The following is a 21,330-nucleotide window of genomic DNA, read 5'->3' as shown; positions in this document are numbered from 1 at the left end:
AACATTATCAGCATGAACCATTCCATGAAAGGAGAAGATCTAGTGTTTCAGAGTCACCCATATCACCTATGCCAACAGGACCAGAAAGAATGGCAGCCCTAAGAAATCTTGGGGCTACCTTTGAGGAAGGGAAAAAGTCGGTTGCAAAAGTGGCAACTCCCAATGAGACAGTTGTGCCAAGCTTTGTGGATTTAAATCAATTAGAATATATGCTACATCATAAACGCGGCGCAGATATGGAAGAAGTTGCAAAGAGATCGAGTATACCATAAAATAAAGCATGAACAAAGTCAGCTGTTTTCCTATTATTACAATGTCTCTCTCTCTATGAATTATGTGCTACATATATACACAAAAGGAATAATGAATTAATTTACTAAATATTAATAACAACGCAAAAAGTCTGTTCTTTGGGGGAAAACTAAAAAATACAATTTCTATAAAATGTAGATAAATGATTGATCTTGCTCATCACTGATATCTTCTTGAATATAGGTATGAGCAGGCACCATATTCACATTGGAGGAATGTCCCATCAAAAGAAGTCTGCGACTGTTGGCGACGGCCATTCGCCATCGAGCAACCAAAAAGAGAATAAACACGAGACAATTTGCCACAAGGTATCCGAGCATGCCCTCAATAAACGGAGGCTTAACCATCATGAGAGGACCCACAGCATTGCCAATGGTATAGAACAGCATAAGAACTCCGTTATAAAAGATTTTCTTCGTGTAACCAGTCACATTATTGGAAACAGAGGTAATCAACAGTACATAGACACTACAGTAGGACCAAGCCAGATAGAAACCAATTAGCTTGAGCTGAGTTATAGGGATGACAAGCAGGAGGATCAGGCCGATGATATTGACTGCTGTCAGAGCACAGGCTGTGTAAATGGTCTGCTGAGTCTTTCGCACGGCGACAATAGCAATGACAATAAAGACAACTGTGGAACCACCAGCACCAGCGGTGAGTAACATTGATTGTAATTGCTGCCATAAATAAATGTAAATTAGCATAAAGTATTTTGTCAATTGAGTGGGGTTTCTTACATTAAAACCAAAGCTTTGTGCAATCTGGCCATTATAAATAGTCATGGCGCCATTTTGAAGATTGATTAACAAGCAAGCAAATGAGTAGCACCAGAAACGGATTTCCTTGATAGCTTCCATAATCTGTTCTCGTTTAATTTCTGTTGTACGTACAGTAGCATTATCTTTTGTTCTTTCTTCTACCAAGAGTTCTTGTTCAGCATTTAATTGAAGCGCGGGTGATTTAGGTGTATCGATTAAGAAGAGGAAAGTGATGATTCCCATAAGAATAGTCGCGCTACCAAGAATGATCATTAACCTAACAATAGATTTGTGAGCGTGCTATAGCAAATCATATAAAAAGATTGCATACCACTGCCATGCTTTGAGCCCGGCAATATTTGCCATATGCCCAATACCATATGCGACTAATCCTCCTGTAAAGAGAGCAAAGCCGTTGCAAATCCAAAAGGCGCCGAGGCGTACGACTTGTTCAGCACGTCTGTAGAACGTACTGATAAGTAAGGTCAAGCAAGGATAAATTCCGGCTTCAAAGAATCCAAGTAAAAATCTCAATGCGGCAACTTGTGAAAAGTTTGTTACGAAAGCAGTGCAAAGCAAGACAAGACCCCACAGAATAACGAGGACTCCAATATATCTAGCAATTGGAATACGCTGCAACAGGAAATTGTTGGGAAGCTAAGATAAGATAATAAAGGAGGTATAAGCCATAGTAATACTTTTTTTTTAATCTTTTTTTGTTTACTTGATAAATGAAATAGCCCAAGTAAAACATTGTACCGAGTAAACTGTATTGAGAACCTTGAAGGTTTAAATCTGCTTTGAATGACATTAAGGCAGCATAATTAATTGTTGATTTATCCAAAAACTACAAGATTTGATAAGATAACATGTACAAGAAAATAAAAGATGAATTTACCTGTAAAAAATCAAGAGTACAAATAATTGGCAGCACAAGTAAATCAATTTTTCGAACAAGTGCCTTTTCTTCTGCTGAATAGTCCTGAACATTGATATCTGCTACTCCATGAAACATATCATCTCTATTTCGGGCGTACTGCCAAGGCTTATCTTGGAATGGAGGTGTTTCGATTTCTAGTCCTGGTGAAGGATAACGATTATAGACATCATCTTCCATATAGCGATAATTCAGGGAGGAAAATTTGTCATTATATTGATCCAAGTTGTTCATATTGTATACACCTCTTCTTCCCTCTTTCTTGTAGAAAGTGGGTTAACAATTATATTAGAAAAAAGTGAAAGCAAAGGGAAAAAAAAACTGGGAAAAGATGAAAAAACTAAAGATATGTTCCGAATGGGGACTAGCGAAGTTTTAATTTAATAGGATTATAGCAGATGGAGTGGAGACCGAAATAAAGTCCCAATAAAAAAAAATAGGTCTACTACAGCAAGTATTTTTCACTCACTTTTTCATTGTTACAACTCATTGCTATAGCAACAGATCTTTTATTTTTAATTGTGCTTCTATACATTAATGTATTGTTTGTTTTATTGTACTGCTAACACATAAATGGAAATATCGCGTGGTAAAAGGTAATCTGGCCTTGATCTTTTACTATCTCATTTTCGGAAGATGAAATTACAACTGAGTTTAGCTTTCAAAGAACCCTGAAGTGCAACTCTCAAATTTATGCATGGCACGTTGCTATTCAAGTTACACTGTCCGAAAAAAGAAAGCAAGTATTGTTCCGAACGGCCGGCTCTCTTGGTTCTTGAGGCAATGACGCAAATAAAAAATATACATTAATTTCTTGAAAAATCATCCCATTAGTTTGTAGTCATCTGTTTTTTTTGTATTTTTTATATTCATTTCCGCTTAAAGACACTATCTTTTATTGCTTAGATACAACCTAATTTTATACTAATTTTTTTTTAAAAAAAAGGGATAACAGGGAATAAAATGAAAGCAAATTCAATGTGACACGAGAAAAAATTTCTACTAAAGAGAAATGCTCCGTATGAAATATAAAAAAAATACTAAAAATAGCATTATGAAACGACTATATTGTATAGAACCATTTTATAAAAAAAAACTGTATCGATTCATTGATCGTACAGTACCTCGTTGCCTGTCCTGCGCAATCTGATAATTTATCCAATCATGCAACATGCAAAAAAAAAAAGAAAGCTTCTGAATTTCAATCGTTATTGATGTTCAGAAATACAAGACACCGATCACCACGGAGAACATTGTCCTACTTGCCAAATCGATAAATGAAAAAATACTACTTTACAAAGCAAGAGTGGAAAAAGGCAAATTAAGAAAAGACATTTTATTGTGTATATTATAACTAGAGGTATTATTCTATGAATTATGGTTATTAAGGACGGTAAATATAATTCTTGTTTTCGATATCTGTCATATCGTCTACTACTTCCATCTTGGCGGGAAGAGCAAGGCGACGACGGTTTTCCCTGATCATGGTCCAACGAAGGTACATATAAAGGAGGATACAAATAAAATCAGCGGCAATGAATCCGATCATGCCACCAATATAAAGCGGCTTTTGAGAGTCAACCATCATGAAGGGACCAATGAAGTTACCCAAAGTGTAAAAGATCATGATGGAGCTGCTGTAAAATACCTTTTTAGTATAACCAGCAACATTATTGGCGACAACAGTCAAAAGCATAACAAAGGAAGCACAATAAGACCAGACAAGGATAAGGCCGAGAAGTTTCACTTTGAAAGCAGGAATAACGAGAAGCAAGATGAGACCGATAATTGCAACGATCAAGAAGAGAGATGCAAGGTAAAGGGTATGACCGTAGCGACGGTTGAAATAAACGCCTATAAGAATAAATATACATGTAGATGCCCCTGAAGGAATAGTTAACAAGATAGATTGAAGTTTCTAGAGATATGTCAGTTTCAAGCTTCAGGTCATGAAAGCGGCACCTACCGAAAAGCCAAAACCAGCAGTAATGGTCGTATTGAAGCTGCCAAGAGCACTGTTTTGAAGAGTGATAAGTAAAGAACAAATAAGCAGACAGTAGTAGCGAGGCTCTTTCAGCGATTCATATATATGGGATATCTTGAAATTTCTAGTACGAACAACAGCGTTGTCCTCTGTACGTTCTTCAACGATCCTTTCTTCTTCAGCAGATAGTCTGAGTACTTTGCTTTTAGGACTGTCAACCATAAAAAAGAAGCAAACGACACCAAAGGCCATTGTGATAGCACCAAGGATAATCATAATCCATTGCCAAGGCTCCAGACCATTATCATGCATGTAGGCAACACCATAGCTGATAAAGCCACCGATAATCATGGCAAGACCGTTACAGATATAGACAATACCGATACGTCCGGATTGTTCATTACGACGATAGAGTGTACTAATCAGCATTACACAAGCTGGATAAATGCCTGCTTCAAAGAAGCCCAGGAGAAAGCGAAGAGCAGCTAATTGAGAAAAGTTTCGGGCCAGAAAAGTAAGAAGAAGAACAAGACCCCACAGGATGATGAGAGTACCAACATATTTGTTGAGAGGGAGCTTTTGAATGAGGAAAGTGCCAGGGATTTGAAAGATCAGGTAGCCAAGATAAAATATGGAAGTAAGCCAACTGAATTGGGAACCAGTCAGGTGTGTGCTTTGTTGAATACCCATAGGAACAGCATAGTTAAGGGTGCTCTTGTCGAAGAACTATAGGGCCAATGGTTAGTATAAAGCTGCAAACAGGTTAAAAAGCAACAATACCTGTAAGAAGTTCAAAATGGCAACAAAAGGCATAACGTAAATGAAATCCAACTTGCGAACCAGGCGCCTTTCTGTCTGAGAAATGGTAAAATTGCGCTTGTTGCCATTTTCATCGTATTCTTGAGCGGTAGTAATGTCTGATTTTTCATTGATCTCAATTGAACTTGCAATAATAGTATCATCTCTCACCAATGCATCTTCATGAGATGATATCCCGTCGGATCTAGCTTCAACCTTCTCTTCTGTGACCATTTCCGTTGTCACAGTTGTAGTAGTGGTATAAGCTGTTGTGTAGTATTCTTTATTTTCTTCAATTGCCATGAAAACTGTTAATTAAACCCAACTTTGAAAAGAAAAAAAAGGAATAGAGCATCTAAATCGCTCTAGCTTATTTATATTACTCAAGTGTTGCACACATAAAAAAATATGTAAAATTTGGCAATGAAGAACACCTTTGGTTGGCTGTAGCACAAATCAAGCGCTTCCTGAATGCAAAGGTTACATCCATCGCTTCTCTTCGATTTGGAAATTAGCCTAAATGTCCATGTGGAAGATCGCGGAGTCTAATCCGAAATTCTGTCTGTCTGTCAAAAAAAATTAAACAAGCTTCGGTCATTGTTTTATTTCAATTTGAAGCGATTGCTTGGTGTCAAATAATTTATTTCTCGCCAACAACAGTCAACTTGAACTGAAGAGAACGTCAATATAAACGCTGAGAGGGTATTATAGTCAATAATTATAGGCTTGTCTACGTTTCTTGTTCAGAAAGCAGCAGTAAGCTTGCTGGATTCGTAAGTTTGGAGGGACTGGATTTTGAGCTGTGATTCCACTTTTGTATTCGTTTTTTTTGTACCTTTGAAGTCTTGATCTCAAAAGGCTTGCACCTATGTCATAACCAATTCCGGTAGCATTCACTTTGAGATACTTGGTGTTTATAGTCCGGTCAAGTCCATAAAAATTGACTCGGTAAATTTTTATTAAAAAAATACCACTTCCCTCTCTGCGCTTTACGTGCTCGTCTTTCGCCCTCGCTTCCACTGTTACTGTCACTACCGACAATTATTCATCTTTTTGAGTTACCCAACAACTTTTGGATTTGACCCAGAAATCTCTAGCACCGATATATCGATATTCAGTTTCGAATTCCTAAAGATCATGTCGATCTTTGGCCCTTTAAACATATGCTCCTCATCATACAGCTTCTGATTTTCTGCCGCAATTCTCATGTATAGCTCCCCTCTAAATATGATAAAAAACTTTATTCTTTTTATACTATCAATAAACACTTATCATGTTGTACATCAAAGGTTCAGTAACAAGAACAAGTACTCCGTTTCATTGCACCTGTCCAGCTCCTATTCATTAAAATCTGCTGCTTTTTTTTTTACTTTTAAGAACATTAAATTTTAAAGTTTCCTTAAATCGATTGACTGGCTATGGCTGCATTTCACAACCTGGCTGTTTCTTGACGTTGTACAACACATTCATTGTTTTTTTATCAGCAGTGGGCGTTTCTATAATTTCTCCTATTCAATCTTCTTCTTTATACAACTCTTCCTCCTTTACCATTTTTACTTTAAGAATTCCTTTATTTATATTGAAACAGGCGTGAAAAACGTTTCAATTGTCAATGTACATGTGACGTCAATTTCCTTTTCAAACATTTTTCACTATTTTCCATTTTTATTGGATTTCCCCATATTCTTTTTTTTTTCTCTCTCTCTCAGTTGCTCCCACCTCAGTTGCTTCCTCCCTCTCCTCCTCCCCTGTTTCCTTACTACATGCAATGAAACCACATATTCAAAGAATAGCTGCAGCCTCTTTACTGCTACGATCCTCTCGTCCTCTATGGACGACCGCAGTAACTCATTCCAAACCGGCCATTTGTCAGCATTTGCCATACTGCCTTCAAGTGCAACAGCAGCAACAACAACTTATTAGCCAAAACGATCTGACATCGAGACATTTTACGACGGCGTCTACGACCGCACCTGTCACAACTAATTCGGTAGAGGAAGGTAAACATGAACCGGTGCCAGAACCATTCCATTTTATTGCCTACGCTGCATGGCATCCCAAGACAAAACAACGTACAAATCAATCCAAAGTTCCATACTGGAAACAAATTCATCGAACAGGCAAAGTAGACGCAGGCGAAGACGCTTTCTTTCAGACAACAACACCAGAAGGTTTAGCGATCGGCGTTGCTGATGGTGTCGGCGGCTGGAGTACGGTCGGTGTTGATCCAGCCTTGTTCTCTTGGACCTTGATGGATAATGCAGCGATGATAGCCAAACATGAAAAAGTGATTGATGCTCATCAAATTCTGGATGCAGCATTTCATGAACTGAGAAAGAGCGGCAAAGTAGCAGCAGGAAGCAGTACAGCTTGTATCTTGAACTTATCAAAGACGACAGGAGAAATGACGTCCTGCAACCTGGGCGATTCTGCTTTTTTGCTGGTTCGAGATAAGAAGATTGTGTATGAAAGCCCTAGTCAACAGCATTACTTTAACTGCCCGTAAGTGACATATTCTTTTATTCTTTATTTACTCACGAATTTCTATAGCTATCAGCTGACTGTGGTACCCGAGAGCTATCCAAATAGAGACGCACTCGTCACGGATCTACCAAAGGATGCTGATACCAAAAAATTTTATTTAAAGAACGGAGACCTTATCTTACTAGCAACCGACGGTTACTTTGACAACATGTACTCGGAGGAAACGTTAGAAATCATTAATGCTGGTATGGAGTCGATTGAAGGCAAAGATCCTGATATGGTGAAAGCTACTATCAGGAGACTTGCTAAAACACTGACCGAAAAGGCTCGTCGACAAAGTCTTGATCCAAAACGACTCAGTCCATGGGCCAAAGCTGCTCAAGCACATGGAAGTAATTATAGAGGAGGAAAGGTTGATGATATCACATGTATTGTCACCCTTGTTTGCCATAACAAAATGTAAAAAAAAGGACTTTATTTATTTTTTGATGTGTATTTGTAAAATAAAAAACACTTATTACTGTACAGAAGAAGAGGTATTTTAATTATTGTTATCAAAGGCTTGAGCAATCTGAGGATTTCTTCCATAGGTTGGCCATAAGGAGGCAACAAAAATGACAATGCATCGTTTACATGTATCCCAAAACGTGGGCTGTTGCAACGGTGCGTTGGCGTGAGAAGTGGATGAAGAGGGGCTGGTTTCCTGAGGAGACCCTTCTGAGGGTTGATTATCTGGTGAATGATTGTTTTGTTGAGTGCCATCGGGCGCACCATTATCAGCAGGGGGAACTGTCAAAAAAGGGGGAGGTATGAATCAGTTGATACTAGCATAACAATAATCACTGCTTACCTTCTGTACGACGAGGCGGTGTCTGTGCGAGAGGTCTGCCATTTATTATACCTTGGTTTCGAATTCGACGAACGACAACTCTTAGTCTTCCTGTTTGATATAGAAAGAATACAAAGGCAGCCAGATGATAAATCACAATCCTTTGTAAACTTGCTCCTTGGCAGAGCATAAATAGAACGACGGCCAGCTTGAGTATAAGCCAGATAGAAGTGATTTGTCGGGCATCAATGCGCGCACGAAAAACTAAGGTCCTTTCTCGTTGCTGTTGTTGTTGTGGCTGTTGTGGCTGTTGTTGTTGTTGGAGCAGTGGTTGTGCTTGCGATGTATTGTCAGTTTGATATAACTGTTGATAAACAGGAGCATATGCTGCTGCGGGATTGGTAATAAAATGGGTATGTGAAAGTGGAACGTTTGGCTGGCTGGCTGGAACAAGAACGGGTGCAAGAAAGTATTGTCCACTAGCAAAAAGAACAGAGGTTATCTTTACTGTTTTATTAACAGCTTTTCAACTTACTTGATAGCAACAAGGTGATATCCACTATGCAACATTGGCTGAACTAACGGCTGAGTAGTGTTTGTAGGGTTGGTAGTTAAAGGTGTATTGGCAGTAGTGATATTTTCAGTAAATGCATTGGTGCTATCGGTAGAAATAGTAGTGGTAGAAGTAGTAGTGGTAGCGGTAGTACTTGAGCCATGAGAGGTGGATTGTATTGACTGTGTTGATGTCTGCTTTTTAAGTGATCGTACAGAAGGTTTAACGACTAAATGAAAAGTGGGTGCCACATCACGGTTTGCCTATTATCACTTTTTAGATTTCAAATATAACAAGTGCAAGCTATCGTTTACCTTGCTGACAACTGCATCAATAACTTCAGTATCCTGTAATAGTCTTCCACTGTAAATGATGCGTTGATCACTACTGCTAGGATGATGTGGGTGAATGGGTTCAATAGCCTGTTTTAAATCTAAAATAGTTGCATTTGGGCTAATTGTGACAGATAATGTTTCTTCTAATGAAGGCGAACGAATGCAAACTATCAGGTCCTTTTCTGAACTATCCATCTTGAGAATAAAAAAGGATAAAGAAAAGGGCAGAAATATTATAGCCACGTAGACCAATGATATTCGACATAATTAATTACATAAGCAGAGAATGAAGTGACAATGCAGAATAACATGTTTATTTGTGATTAAAATGATCGACGTGGTCTAATCAAAGGCTCCGTTTGAGCCTTGATTAATTTGATTCGTCGTGACTTTGCTACTGAAGCAGCAGCTATAGAGGTCATAGGTAGAGATACGCGAATGGCTATTGATGGCTTGCTGACATCTTCATCTTGGTCTTTTCTTTGTGATAGATCACGTAATGATTGAAATTGATGTCTGGGAGGTAAGGCCAATTGATTCTGATAGGGTCGAGCGTTGACATTAGATAGTTCACTTTCGTCTTCTTTGTCATAATAATAAATGTGGCTATAATTTGGTAAGGAAAACGATCGATTCACTATGGTTGATTGTTGCTGTTTAGTAAATAATGAAGGAAATAAGAGTGAAGGTGTTTCTAGATGGAAAGACATTGAAGGGATAAAAAAGAAGAAAAAGTGGGCAAACATAGATGGATTAAGATTAATTGTGTACGGGAGGCATACCTCCTAAGCTTAATCCCCATATAAGTATAATCTTTGGCCGTCACTATTTTATAATTTATTTACATCTACGCACTTGATAATGTTATGCCATGTTTACAAATAGGACACTGATGAAAATAAAAAAAAAAAGAAGGATAAGGCTTTTGTAGACATGGAAACCATATTCACTTACCCATCCATTCTGTGTCAACAACCAAGCATCAATGCAATCTTTATGATATTGATGTTGGCATGGCAACAAACGCAACGAATCATTTTCTTTGTACTCTTGTAAACAGATCGAACAAGACTCTTCTTCTTTTTGATCATGATATAATTTGACACCCAAATTTGAAACAATCGATAGCTGCTTTCTTCTTTTAACTCCCTGCCTAACTTTACAATATGCATAGGTGATCAATAATATGGCACAAGGGGAAAATAAAATGACGAATGGCCTTTTTATGATATTAGTCTCAATACTTCATAATCGTTACTTCATTACCAATTGACTGCCTCTGTGTACTCTTGTTGCAATATAGTCATTAAAGGTGATTTGAATAACTGGGTTAAATGCAATATCCTTTTATATTCACTTTCTGCTAAAAATACACTTGGAATTATAATATCTGATGTGTCACCTATTTTCCAGTGTGTATAAAAATCAATTGGCTGTGCAATTATTCAATTTACCTGAAGTACACATAGTAATCCTTTGCCTTGTATCTGGGTCACCTACAATGACAGCTATTGCTCCACTCTTTTGCATGGCTCGCACTTTGCTGATAAATGAGCATCCTCCTCTTCTGACAAGTGCGATCCAATCTGTACACGGTGGCTCAACCAGACTACATCCTGTTGGATCTGAGGCTGGTTCTGCTAAAAAACCTAATTTTCCGTTAGGAGATATTCTTGGTCCAAATGCTGCTATACGGTCATGAAAAGTTTCGTTTGATATCTACATGATATAGGTTCGGCCTTTTATTTAATTTAATTTATGCTCCCTTATTTACCGTGACATGTGTTGACGCATAAGCAAAGGGGAAGAGAGAAAAGGATAATAACTTGAGGAGTTTCATTAATGGCTTGTCTATTTAAGAAGTTTTGTAGGGAGTCGAGATAAAAACAAGAAAAAAAAAAAGAAAAACCACAGGAAAGAAACAGTTGCCATTGACAATAGAAACACATTTAAACTCCGAAGCATCATGCCTTTTTTATTCCTTATAAACAATTGTTTTCCTATTTCTTTCTTTTATTCTTTTTCATTATTTTTTTCAATGCATAATAATAGCAACAGTACATTCGCACTTATAAAAAACTTAGTTCCTAGACAACACTTGCAACAATGGAAACCCGCGGAACCAATATCATCAAATAAAAAGTCACTTATAAAATGGTTTTACTTTTTTAGATCAACACCAGAACATCTACCCGTGCGGGTGTCAAATATAGCATACAAAGACTATGATCCAGGCACAGGGAATAAAATACTAAACAACTATATGATCCTCAGAGAGATTGGAAGAGGCATGCATGGTAAAGTCAAACTGGCTCAAGATTTAGACACGGGTGAACTCGTGGTAAATATACAAAATCATACAAGACACACTTTTAATAACAGCCGTCGTACTTTAAGGCAATTAAAGTGGTTGATAAACAGTCAAGGAAAAGACAGCTAGGCTATGGACCATTAAGGAAATCAAGAGATACAGATGGTGAACAAAGAGTTCGAAGGGAGATTGCCATTCTTCAAAAGTGTGTTCATCCACACGTTGTTCGATTGCAAGAAGTCATTGATGATTACTCAAGCAAGAAAATCTATATGGGTACAGCAAGAATTTATGCATATTCTATTACTGTCGTCACTCATGTCTCTCTTTTTCAGTTTTAGAATATATGGAAGGTGGCGAGATTGTTTGGAGAACACCTGATGACGGACCCGCTCTATCTGTAAGCCAAGCCCGTCAGATATTCAGAGATCTTGTCAGTGGACTAGATTACAGTAAGTGCTATAACCATAGCATGTCATCTAATGTTAAAAGTATATTCTAGTCCATTATCAAGGTATTATCCACCGCGATATCAAGCCCTCAAATCTTCTCTACACCAAAGACAACAAGAGCGTTAAAATATCTGACTTTGGTGTGTCGTACTTTAATGAACGTTTGGCTGGCCCCAATGTACATTATGATGATAGCATCGAAAAGGATCTAGAAGAAACCGCTGGCACTCCGGCTTTCTTTGCTCCCGAACTTTGCAGTCCACAGCATCTCTGGAAGATTACAAAAGCAATTGACGTCTGGGCAGCTGGTGTCACTCTTTACTGTCTACTTTACGGTCAATGTCCATTCACGGCTGCAAGCGAATATGAGCTATTCGAAGTCATTCTAAACACTCCTCTCGTGTTTCCTGATGCAACTCAGGTGGGGTTTGAAACATCGGATGATTTAAAAGATTTGTTATCTAAACTGCTGGAGAAGGATCCAGAAAAGAGAATCACCTTGGATCAAGTTAAACGTCATCCCTGGGTCATTGAGGATTTAAGGCATCCATCAGCTTGGCGAAGAGAGGCTAATCCAAAAAAATACTAAACAGTAAACTTTTTGATTAATAGAGGTGGAATTAAAAAATAATAATACAAGCTCTCATCTTATTCTTTGACTATTCTAAATCGTTTCTATTGACCAAAGGAGACGAAATGACAGATACTGTCTAATGATCTTATTTTATGCCTGAGTCAATATTTTTAATCATGAAATTTCTATCTTGACTTAAAACAACACTGATGCATTCATGTTTTATTTTCACCAAAACCGCATTCATGCATAACTTTAAGAGCAACATAATGAAAAAGCTACTTTTACAAATTTGTTTCTAAAAACAAAGGGTATGAAACAAGCAATATATTTCTGAAACCAGCATTTCATTTTGCATAAAACTGGCACAGCAGCATCAGAGAGAGAAAAGCGTAATACACTTTTGACCTGTAAAATAAGCCCATATCCCAAATGTGCAGCAGTCATAAAGAAATGCTCAATAACCTTTGTTCTTGCCGTCATCTCCTCATCAACTCAGGTAGCTGAAATAAAAGACGATACTAAGGAATTGAGAGCTGCAAAGGAAGAGTATGAAGAATGGCTTTCTGAGAGTATTCTTGCTAACATAGCAGACTCAAACAAGCCAAGATGTTCAAGATGAGAGGCACTACCTCATGGTCTGATTTGTTGATATCTTATACCACGAAAGGTCTGTTCAGTATCCTATTGTTGAGATTACTAAGAGCAAGCGTCAAGTTTCTTTGGGCCTTTTAGAAAGAGATTTCAGTTTTATTTTATTTTCAAGAACTAAAATGAGAAGGGGGTATCGTTTCCTTATGGAGAATAAGGTGGTGGTGCCTGGGATTTGTCATGTAATTGTCGTTCAGATGGAATATCACGACCAAAGTTGGCTTCTAATATCCTAGAAACCGCATGCTGATTTACAGGGTTTGCCGTTGACGTCGTCAATACTGTTGCGGTTGGTAATGATGATTGTATTTGGGTCATGCTTGATCCGCCTCTCTCTCTCTTTTGATTCTTTATATGTCTGGCCTTAATATAGATGAACAGCATGATGGCAATGATAACTACTGTGCCCAAGGTATAGAGTATGATATGAACTGTATTAAGGCTACTGGTTATCGACGGCGAATTAAGCTGACAGGTTTTGTTGACGCATACCAGTCTGTGAACACATTGACTTGAAGATTCACAGACTTCGCCATGGTGTAGTTTAGGCATACATACTCCAGATAAGCCACAATACAGGAACCGTGCACAGTTGCCGTAGAATGGATCGTACGTTCTAGTTGTATTAGTGATAGGTGGCCGTTCGCAGGGTTCTCCCAGCTGGGCGGTCGTGTTACCTACAAAAACTGGTACCGATGTTGCACTCGTTAGAATCCACCTGTGGGTTGTACAGATTAGATTGGACTGGCGAATTTATTTACCAGGTAAATGTTTACCTTGTTGTGTTTGTCTTGATTGCACATCTTGAATAACCACTCGTTACTTCACACACTTCATTATTATGCAAGCATGGGAAAGTGCATTCATTTTGAATACATAATATAGAATGAATGTATATAACTAATGTAGATAGAACCAATACAAGGGCCTTCATAGAATTATATACATTGGCCTGCGATAAGAAAAAAAGGAAGAAGGAAAAAAAAAACAGATGTATCTCTTGTTATTAGCGCTTCTTTAAATAACAGCGGAATATTATGTACCCTTGGTTATGATAGCGCTTTTGTTGTCAAAAGAAAAGGAAAAGCTTTAAACCATTTCTTTAAACAAATAAAAGATTATAAGAAAATATACTAGTGCGTTTTTCTTATGCTTTTTTAATGCAAAATGAATTAGCCTTCAGCAAAACTGCATTGTTCTTTGGCTATGATGTTACACGAGAAGTACAAAAGTATCAAGCTTTCTTTTGTGCTACTCTCTGATAGCTTGTTTTCTTCGAAGATACGGTGAGAACAGTAAATTTTGTCACTTTGAGAAAATTAAATGTCCGTAACCAAAAAATAAATGTCACTTTCTAAAAAACTAATGGCTTACTGACTTTCCTTTACCTAGCATTCCCTATTGTAAATACCTTTTACAATTGCTGTCTGCTGTGCCAGATGACTTACCATCCTCATACATTTGGCCACTGCTGTTCCCCAGCTTTCGGTCTTCCTATCTGTCTACTAATTCCTTGCATAGCTTTTCTACTTTATTACAACCTATTGATTCAATTACCCCCTCTTCTTTCGATGATATTGTGCTTTCTCCTACTACTTACCTGTGTTTACCTTTGTCCCTTATTATTTTTCCTTCTTGTACATCTTCCTCATTACCACGTATTTTTTCTTGTGCTTTTAAAAAAATGATCGGTTCACACATTCTAAGGCTAGATCCAGTCAACCACCATCTTCGCTTCTGTCACTTTACATCCACCGAAATCTTTAGCTACTCCCGCACCAGCAAGCAAGTCATAAATTTACTTTCGACTGGCACTATCCAACTATGTTCGATGCTCTCTTCAATTTTAACCACCACTACAACCGATGGTGCCTCCACTCCTTTTGACCTCTCCCCGATCATCTCTCAGGTCTTTGGGTCCCCTTCGCTTGTTGACATACCACCTCGTCTATTGGCACTTTCGCCTAAGGTATACAAACTTCTTGACCGTCTACATAATCCTGCTACTCTTCGGCCATTCCATGATTCTTCTCCACGCAACTCACTATCTCGCCCTCCAGTCCTTCCAGCTCGGGTTTGGATGGAACTTTGATCTGCTAAAATACCTCACCTCTCACGCACCATTTGGTACAAAATTCTCCATTGACGGATCCCCAACTTGGGCCTCCTACATCATATTTCTCCCGCTAAATTCACCATCAACATCTGTCCCCTTTGCTCCACCGAACCTGACTCTCTGTTACATTTTTTCTTCACTTGCCCGACTGTCTCTGCTGTTTAGTCCTTGGTAGCTCCGAAGTTTTTCGCACCTCAATGGATTTCCCATATATACTTCTTCCTTAAAGATTACTCTTCCGCTGTCTTTTATATGCGCCCGATGCCACCCCGAGACCTCTCCTTACCGGAGGCTTCATTTCTCTCTTCCTTCCAGATCGTTGCTTGTGTCTTGCAAGCTATTTGGATTTGTCGATGGCAGTTCTTATTCCATGACACTCCTTTTACCGCCAACTACGTCTTTGCATGTGCTGAACGTCTTATACACCGCTTTAATTCGATTGTTGCTCCTCGGTGACAGTCTTTAGGATGTGTGGCCTCTAAAAATAATAATAATAATAATAATTACTATTTAACCCTCATTACCTCTCATTATTCCCTTCATAATTCAACTCTAAATATCCGCTTCAATAAACTGGGCACTCAATATGAGCGCTGTCCCCTAAAAAAAATTAATGACATACGTTACACTAACTACGTCGAAAACAATTGCTTCAATTATGCCACCTGGCGACATAAATAGCAACAATTTAATAAGTACGAATGATATTCTCACTCAGGAAGCAGTAACTACTTTGCTTTTGCAGTTTGAGAGCCATCGCAAATCCTTGAGATGTCTTCATTGCGAGAAGATGGGCCATTTTCGTCGTAATGGATCCACTAAAACTGATCCACCCATGCCCATATTTCGTTGTTATGGGTGTGGAAAGACTTTTAAGGCTCGAACCATGATGTTCATTGTTTAGTCTTTAGCTTCTCCTAATAGTCTTGTAAGCTCACCAAACAACGAAACTTCTGGAGTTTTCCACAATACACGGCCTACCCAAAACAGTAACACGAACGACCAGGCACACGATATGCAGACCTTACTGGACATGATTAAACGACTCTCAACCGAACTTGCAGCAATCCGTGCAGAGATAGCCAACTTTCGTCAACAGGTGACCCAACTACAAGAACAAGCGATACAGAAATCCACGAATATGAACCAATCCAACCATCACGAAGACGACAACCATCTCAGCTCCAAAGATTTTCCTGCGCTACCCTCCCAAACACCTCCATGGCATAACCCTCAGCGTATTTCCCAAATCAAGCGCAGTCTTGCAGAGCATGAGCAACAACGCCGATTGCAACGGCAGGAAGCAGCTGCACGCCTCCTACAACCACCATTTGAGAATCAAGGATTCCAATACGTATACTTACCAATTAAAGCACGAGTTCCTATCGACCAGATTCGTACTCGTTTGAGAAAACCCTATATTGCGAACAATCGTATATTGGATATACACTATCCAGACCGCAATGTTGTTGCGTTACTTGTGCATAATGATTATGTGAATGAGCTTCGTAAACAGTTAGAACGGTTTAAAGTTACCCTTAAGGATGATTTTGGTCCCTGTGATCCCAAAGTCTTGCGAGATCCTAAATATATTAATCTTTCACCTGAAGAAAGAGCCAATTTCGCCTTCATGCACCACAGTGGCCGTATGGCACGCGCCCTGATTTACATTCGCGCCTCCGTCAAGTACGCTGTTGCTCGGTTCTTCTATTCTAAAGGATGGATCAGTAAAACGCATTTACAAGAAACCTTACCTAGTAGTCGTAAAGTATTCGACCAAGCTGCTGACATTTTTCAATCTGACGATGTCTCCATGGACAGCGCGGATGACTTATTCCACAAATCTATCAACACTGGCACTAACTCTACAAGGGAAGCTATTATCATAGGCGACTCTGTATCCTTATGAACCACCTAACAATTACACTTTTCAACGCCACTGGTCTACCCAGGCATGTCATTACGCCTATTACTGATGCAGCGCAACCAACGTTGATCCTTTTAATTATTGAAACCTAGCTACTCCCACCTATAAGATAGCCAACAAATTGGAAACAATTTCATATGTATGGTATACCTATTGGATACTATAATAACAGAGGTGCGCAAGATATATGTATGCTGATAAATCCTAACTGTCCGTACCACATCCATTGCTTGTCCTCTCGTGATTCTTTTTTTGCTCAGTATCAACTTTCTTTCACAATAGCTGATACATTAATTCACTACTTATATTTGCCACCTTCCCTGGATAATTAGACAGTCTTAGAGATTCTATCATCGCTCCCATCAACAACTCCTAACACAAGGTAAACCATCATATGTGGTGATTTTAACGCTAGATTTGGCTCTTATACAGGGGATCGCTCGACCAATCCTCAGGGTAACGTTGTACACCGCTGGCTTAAAGAAAAGGGCATCATCGTATGGAATAAGCGACTGGCTTTTGGGCAACCTACATTTCTGACACATAAAGAGGATAGTATTATTGATCTTTTCATGAGTACCACTGAACTAAATGAGCCAGAAATGAAGATCCTTGTGGATAAATCCCTCGGTTCCAACCACAAGATGAACTCTTTCTCTTTTAAAACCACCGCTCCTTATCGGCCGACACAAGTACAGCGAGTCATATGTGTCGTATTTACCCTATAAATACTTAATCTTGTCGTATGAGATTACTATAAATCTATACTCTAAGAATGAATAATGCAAAGATACTGACAACAATACATGTTATTAACATATAACGCGATATGCCCAACTATCATTGGACATAATTAAATCGGTTCCTTAACAATTCTATCTTCATATAAAATGACCCTGTTTGTAATATTGGGCTCTCTCTCGTCTTGATCTTAATAAAGAGGTTATATAGAGACTCATTAACTTATACTTCTCTTATAATTTTCCATTGTTTTGATCAATACCTCAATATGGAATCTTGAAAAATTGAGAGAACAAAAGGTTCGCGACGCATACACTCAACAAATACAATCCACCTTAACCCGTCTTGAACTGTCAACTCGATCTGTTTCCCATCGGGTTGATGATGTAAAAACAGCACAAAGACGTATAGAAGGGCTCAACCATTCTATGTGCCAAATCATATATGACTCACTAGATACCACATGCGGTCGGGTTACTTCAAGCTATAACTACTGGCAGGGCTCCTGGGCCACTGAAATGCTACAAGCCCTTCAAACCCGTGAACACTACTATCGTAAATGGCGCAAGGCGTATGGTCTTAATAAGTTACATTGCTGGATTCGACATTAGGAAGCCTCTTCCCATCTTAAGCAACTAATACATCGACGACGATGAGAGGCATGGGACAAATTTTGTCACCAAATGGCCACAGGCGAGTACACTAAAGCGCTGGCGAAAATAAGTAAAATACGCAAAAATCGTACTTTAAATCCAACTTTCTCCACTTCTGAATGTGCACAGCACTCTGTGAACATCATGACGACACATATGGAATCTATTTATTCTGGTGGCCCACTTAGTAATGTGTGAGCACATGAGATCGCCTCACCTATTCTATCTTCGGATGAAAAATGCCCCTTCGACATTGATCTTATTCAAGATACTATAAAACCTTTACCTGTCAAAAAAGCCTCATGTGTAGATCATTTACGTATTGAAATGTTAAAGCCTATCCAACACTTAATGACACTAGACCTTCTCATCCTGTTTCAAATGTGACGGGCCTGATTCTATGTCCCCCTGTCTTGGCGTATCGCACAAGTCGTTCCAATCCATAAGAAAGGGCCTCCATCAGATCCAGGAAGCTACCGTCCAATCAGCTTAACCACAATTTTTAGAAAAATCCAGGAACGTTGTATACAACTCACATTGACAAGCGAAGGACCACTACTGGGTATTGCACAAGGGGGATTTCGTGAATATCATAGTGCTTTGGACCAAGCTTTATACTTTTCTGAGATCTATCAGATACTACGTTCACAATTCCGCATTACTCCGGTCTTAGTCTTCCTGGATATAAAATCCGCGTATGATACAGTTAACCGCAGCTTCGTTTGGGAAACCCTCAGTCAATATATCTCGCCTCCTTTACTGAGCCTATTACGTAATCTTTCCGATGACATCCAAATCAAATTTTAATTTCTAATGCTACTTCTCGTCGATTTCGTCCAAAAACAGGCGTTTTGCAGGGCTCCATGCTCTCACCGTATCTTTACTCGATATACATCAACCAACTACTAGCTCAACTGTGCACTCAAGCTCTTCCATCTAGCTCATCACCGCTGGAAATGATATCGTCCTTGGATTGCCTACTCTAGCTGACGATGTAGCCCTCTTCGCCGAACGCTCAAATATGGTTGATCTACTGCGGCAATGCGATAATCATAGTATACAAATGGGATACAAATGGAATCCATCTAAATGCGTGACCTTGGACAGTAGCACAGATCCAATTACATATACCCTTTACGATCAGCCATTACCAAGAGAAACAACTTTCGCATACCTTGGCGTCCCCTTTAAACCGGGCAGGCACCTCGATCCAGAAGAATTAATTCAACGTAATACCCATAAGGCTCTTGCAACGATGAACATACTGCCATCTGTTGGTGTGAATCCTTCCGGTTTCTTCAAACTTCTTTGCACTAAGTTTTATGCTCACATCGTTCGACCTCAGCCTGAATACAGCCAAGCTATCAATCGCTTCACGGTCTCTCAACTTCACGCTCTAGAGGAAACTCAGAATGGTTGCATCAAGGAAATCTATGGTGCTCGAGGTAAAGCGTCCACTAAGGTTATACTCCACATGTCCAAGCTACCCCTTGTATCGGAACGAGTCAATATACTACAGGTACAGTTCCTCTTTCGTTCCTTATATTTGCCAGAAGATGCACTGCTTGCTTGTCTGTTACCTTATATCCGCAATACCAGAAGAAGCCAGTGGTACGCTCTCTCTCGTACAGCGCTTTGGAAAACGGTGCTGTCTAATACTGAAGAACCCGATACTCGCTCACTCAAGGCTGCTAAACGATGCTTTTTGCAACAGAATCTAGAGATCCGCCAACGATGCCGAAGCTCCAAATTGCTTCCCTAGCTGCTGTCGATCAATCTCTCTGGATCCTATACTCTGGTTACCCATGTCTAAGTCAGAGCGCAGTCGCTGTATACGCTGGAGATTAGGCTGGTTTCCTGGTGGCAAACCTCGACCATGTCCTAAGCATCCAACGCAACAGCTATCTAAAAATCACGTTATTAGTTGCCTTGATATACATCGATGTCTGCTCATGCCTGAAACAACACGAGATCCATTGTCATTCCTTCTGAATATGCTTCCTTTACACCCTTCGATTCCCCAAACCTAGCCCTCATCTGGTCTCAGCGATGACCGATTATATGCTTCCTATTACATGAATTAGATCAGCCACACCATAACAAATTGATCTCTACTAAGCACTCACATGGTCAAAAGCTTCTTGTATGGTTAAAGCAATTCATTTAACTTTTCATCGATAACCATACTCATTAATTTCCGTTTACATTTTTTACCCTTGTACCCATAAGGGGTTTTTTCGCTACCATTCACTTCCAAATGGATTGAACGGGTCCGAGCGAATGTTTATTTTATTTTATTATTTTTGCGCTCATTTGGACCATCAATAAAATATCATGTTTAAACAAAACTAATGGCACTAACCCAAAAATAATTGTCCCTTTATGTCTAGAAATCTTGTCCTTTTGAAATAAAAGAAACATCACAATAAGTCAAATCGAATTGACCTAAAAATGATATGTATTTTTGACTTCAAAATGATTAGAATGTAGTTTTATTATAATATTGAATGATTTGTCTTTTAGAATGACTGGCAAATTTGTATAGATTACACTTCGAGCTTTGTGATCTTGGTTGTTGTAATCATTCTTTTCTTTATTAGTTCGAATTCTACAATGTAAAATAAAATACAGTAATATAAAAGACTTTTTTTTTTTTATCCTTCATCTTCTTTTCGTTCGAATTTGTACGCACCTGGACAACCCGTCGTCAAATTATGAATACTGAGAACAATGGTTACGATCAAGCTGAACCTCCTGCATGGGCCATGGAATTCTTTAACTGCCTTTCCTCCCTGGAAGCTAAGTTCACGTCTTCCTCTTTCTTACAGGAAGATCCCAACGTGGTCGTTCGGTCTCCCGGGGCTGATTTCACTCCTTCTTCAGCTCTTTTGGAACACTGCCCCTTCATTGAG

At 39.0% G+C, this 21,330-nt stretch overlaps 8 protein-coding genes across 8 annotated transcripts; 3 read left to right on the top strand and 5 right to left on the bottom strand.

Moving 5' to 3' along the window:
• Positions 1-437: 437 nt before the first annotated feature.
• On the bottom strand, positions 438-2,244 carry RHIMIDRAFT_239110 (MFS general substrate transporter; the record flags this gene model as incomplete). The annotated part of the gene is made up of 5 exons (XM_023609102.1): positions 438-992; positions 1,053-1,350; positions 1,405-1,730; positions 1,798-1,920; positions 1,972-2,244. 5 exons carry the CDS (start codon positions 2,242-2,244, stop codon positions 438-440), a joined length of 1,575 nt encoding a protein of 524 aa, XP_023464663.1.
• A 1,150-nt stretch (positions 2,245-3,394) lies between these two features.
• On the bottom strand, positions 3,395-5,026 carry RHIMIDRAFT_228262 (MFS general substrate transporter; the record flags this gene model as incomplete). The annotated part of the gene is made up of 3 exons (XM_023607613.1): positions 3,395-3,928; positions 3,977-4,720; positions 4,775-5,026. The coding sequence occupies 3 exons, from the start codon at positions 5,024-5,026 to the stop codon at positions 3,395-3,397; spliced, it is 1,530 nt and encodes a 509-aa protein (XP_023464662.1).
• Positions 5,027-6,560: 1,534 nt separating this feature from the next.
• Positions 6,561-7,739, top strand: RHIMIDRAFT_204917 (protein serine/threonine phosphatase 2C; the record flags this gene model as incomplete). Its single annotated transcript, XM_023606794.1, has 2 exons — positions 6,561-7,294; positions 7,343-7,739. The coding sequence occupies 2 exons, from the start codon at positions 6,561-6,563 to the stop codon at positions 7,737-7,739; spliced, it is 1,131 nt and encodes a 376-aa protein (XP_023464661.1).
• Positions 7,740-7,817: 78 nt separating this feature from the next.
• On the bottom strand, positions 7,818-9,188 carry RHIMIDRAFT_239107 (uncharacterized protein; the record flags this gene model as incomplete). The annotated part of the gene is made up of 4 exons (XM_023609101.1): positions 7,818-8,065; positions 8,127-8,584; positions 8,641-8,921; positions 8,973-9,188. 4 exons carry the CDS (start codon positions 9,186-9,188, stop codon positions 7,818-7,820), a joined length of 1,203 nt encoding a protein of 400 aa, XP_023464660.1.
• Positions 9,189-9,316: 128 nt separating this feature from the next.
• RHIMIDRAFT_314396 (uncharacterized protein) lies at positions 9,317-10,901 on the bottom strand (the record flags this gene model as incomplete). Its single annotated transcript, XM_023614932.1, has 7 exons — positions 10,768-10,901; positions 10,448-10,712; positions 10,260-10,395; positions 9,948-10,212; positions 9,849-9,882; positions 9,776-9,818; positions 9,317-9,599 (listed from the first exon to the last, which is right to left on the bottom strand). The coding sequence occupies exons 1-7, from the start codon at positions 10,831-10,833 to the stop codon at positions 9,317-9,319; spliced, it is 1,092 nt and encodes a 363-aa protein (XP_023464659.1). The 5' UTR covers positions 10,834-10,901.
• A 122-nt stretch (positions 10,902-11,023) lies between these two features.
• RHIMIDRAFT_258416 (kinase-like protein) lies at positions 11,024-12,397 on the top strand. Its single transcript, XM_023611334.1, has 4 exons — positions 11,024-11,334; positions 11,391-11,580; positions 11,640-11,756; positions 11,807-12,397. Exons 1-4 carry the CDS (start codon positions 11,032-11,034, stop codon positions 12,343-12,345), a joined length of 1,149 nt encoding a protein of 382 aa, XP_023464658.1. The 5' UTR covers positions 11,024-11,031; the 3' UTR covers positions 12,346-12,397.
• Positions 12,398-13,054: 657 nt separating this feature from the next.
• Positions 13,055-14,300, bottom strand: RHIMIDRAFT_293154 (uncharacterized protein). The gene is made up of 2 exons (XM_023613964.1): positions 13,758-14,300; positions 13,055-13,699 (listed from the first exon to the last, which is right to left on the bottom strand). The coding sequence occupies exons 1-2, from the start codon at positions 13,913-13,915 to the stop codon at positions 13,126-13,128; spliced, it is 732 nt and encodes a 243-aa protein (XP_023464657.1). The 5' UTR covers positions 13,916-14,300; the 3' UTR covers positions 13,055-13,125.
• A 1,280-nt stretch (positions 14,301-15,580) lies between these two features.
• On the top strand, positions 15,581-17,006 carry RHIMIDRAFT_293153 (uncharacterized protein; the record flags this gene model as incomplete). The annotated part of the gene is made up of 2 exons (XM_023613963.1): positions 15,581-15,955; positions 16,022-17,006. The coding sequence occupies exons 1-2, from the start codon at positions 15,711-15,713 to the stop codon at positions 17,004-17,006; spliced, it is 1,230 nt and encodes a 409-aa protein (XP_023464656.1). The 5' UTR covers positions 15,581-15,710.
• Positions 17,007-21,330: the final 4,324 nt, after the last annotated feature.

The sequence above is a fragment of the Rhizopus microsporus genome, assembly GCF_002708625.1.
Source record: "Rhizopus microsporus ATCC 52813 unplaced genomic scaffold scaffold_12, whole genome shotgun sequence".
Taxonomy (NCBI): Eukaryota; Fungi; Mucoromycota; class Mucoromycetes; order Mucorales; family Rhizopodaceae; genus Rhizopus; species Rhizopus microsporus.
Note: the sequence above shows the minus strand (reverse complement) of the source record. Positions and strands in the feature narration are given on the sequence as shown.

Coding starts and splice junctions, on each gene's coding strand:
- RHIMIDRAFT_258416 (XM_023611334.1), top strand. CDS start 11,032: ATGCATAATAATAGCAACAGTACATTCGCACTTATAAAAAACTTAGTT. Junction 11,335..11,390: donor TAGACACGGGTGAACTCGTG/GTAAATATACAA, acceptor TCGTACTTTAAG/GCAATTAAAGTGGTTGATAA. Junction 11,757..11,806: donor TGTCAGTGGACTAGATTACA/GTAAGTGCTATA, acceptor AGTATATTCTAG/TCCATTATCAAGGTATTATC.
- RHIMIDRAFT_293154 (XM_023613964.1), bottom strand. CDS start 13,915: ATGAAGGCCCTTGTATTGGTTCTATCTACATTAGTTATATACATTCAT. Junction 13,700..13,757: donor ATCAAGACAAACACAACAAG/GTAAACATTTAC, acceptor TACAACCCACAG/GTGGATTCTAACGAGTGCAA.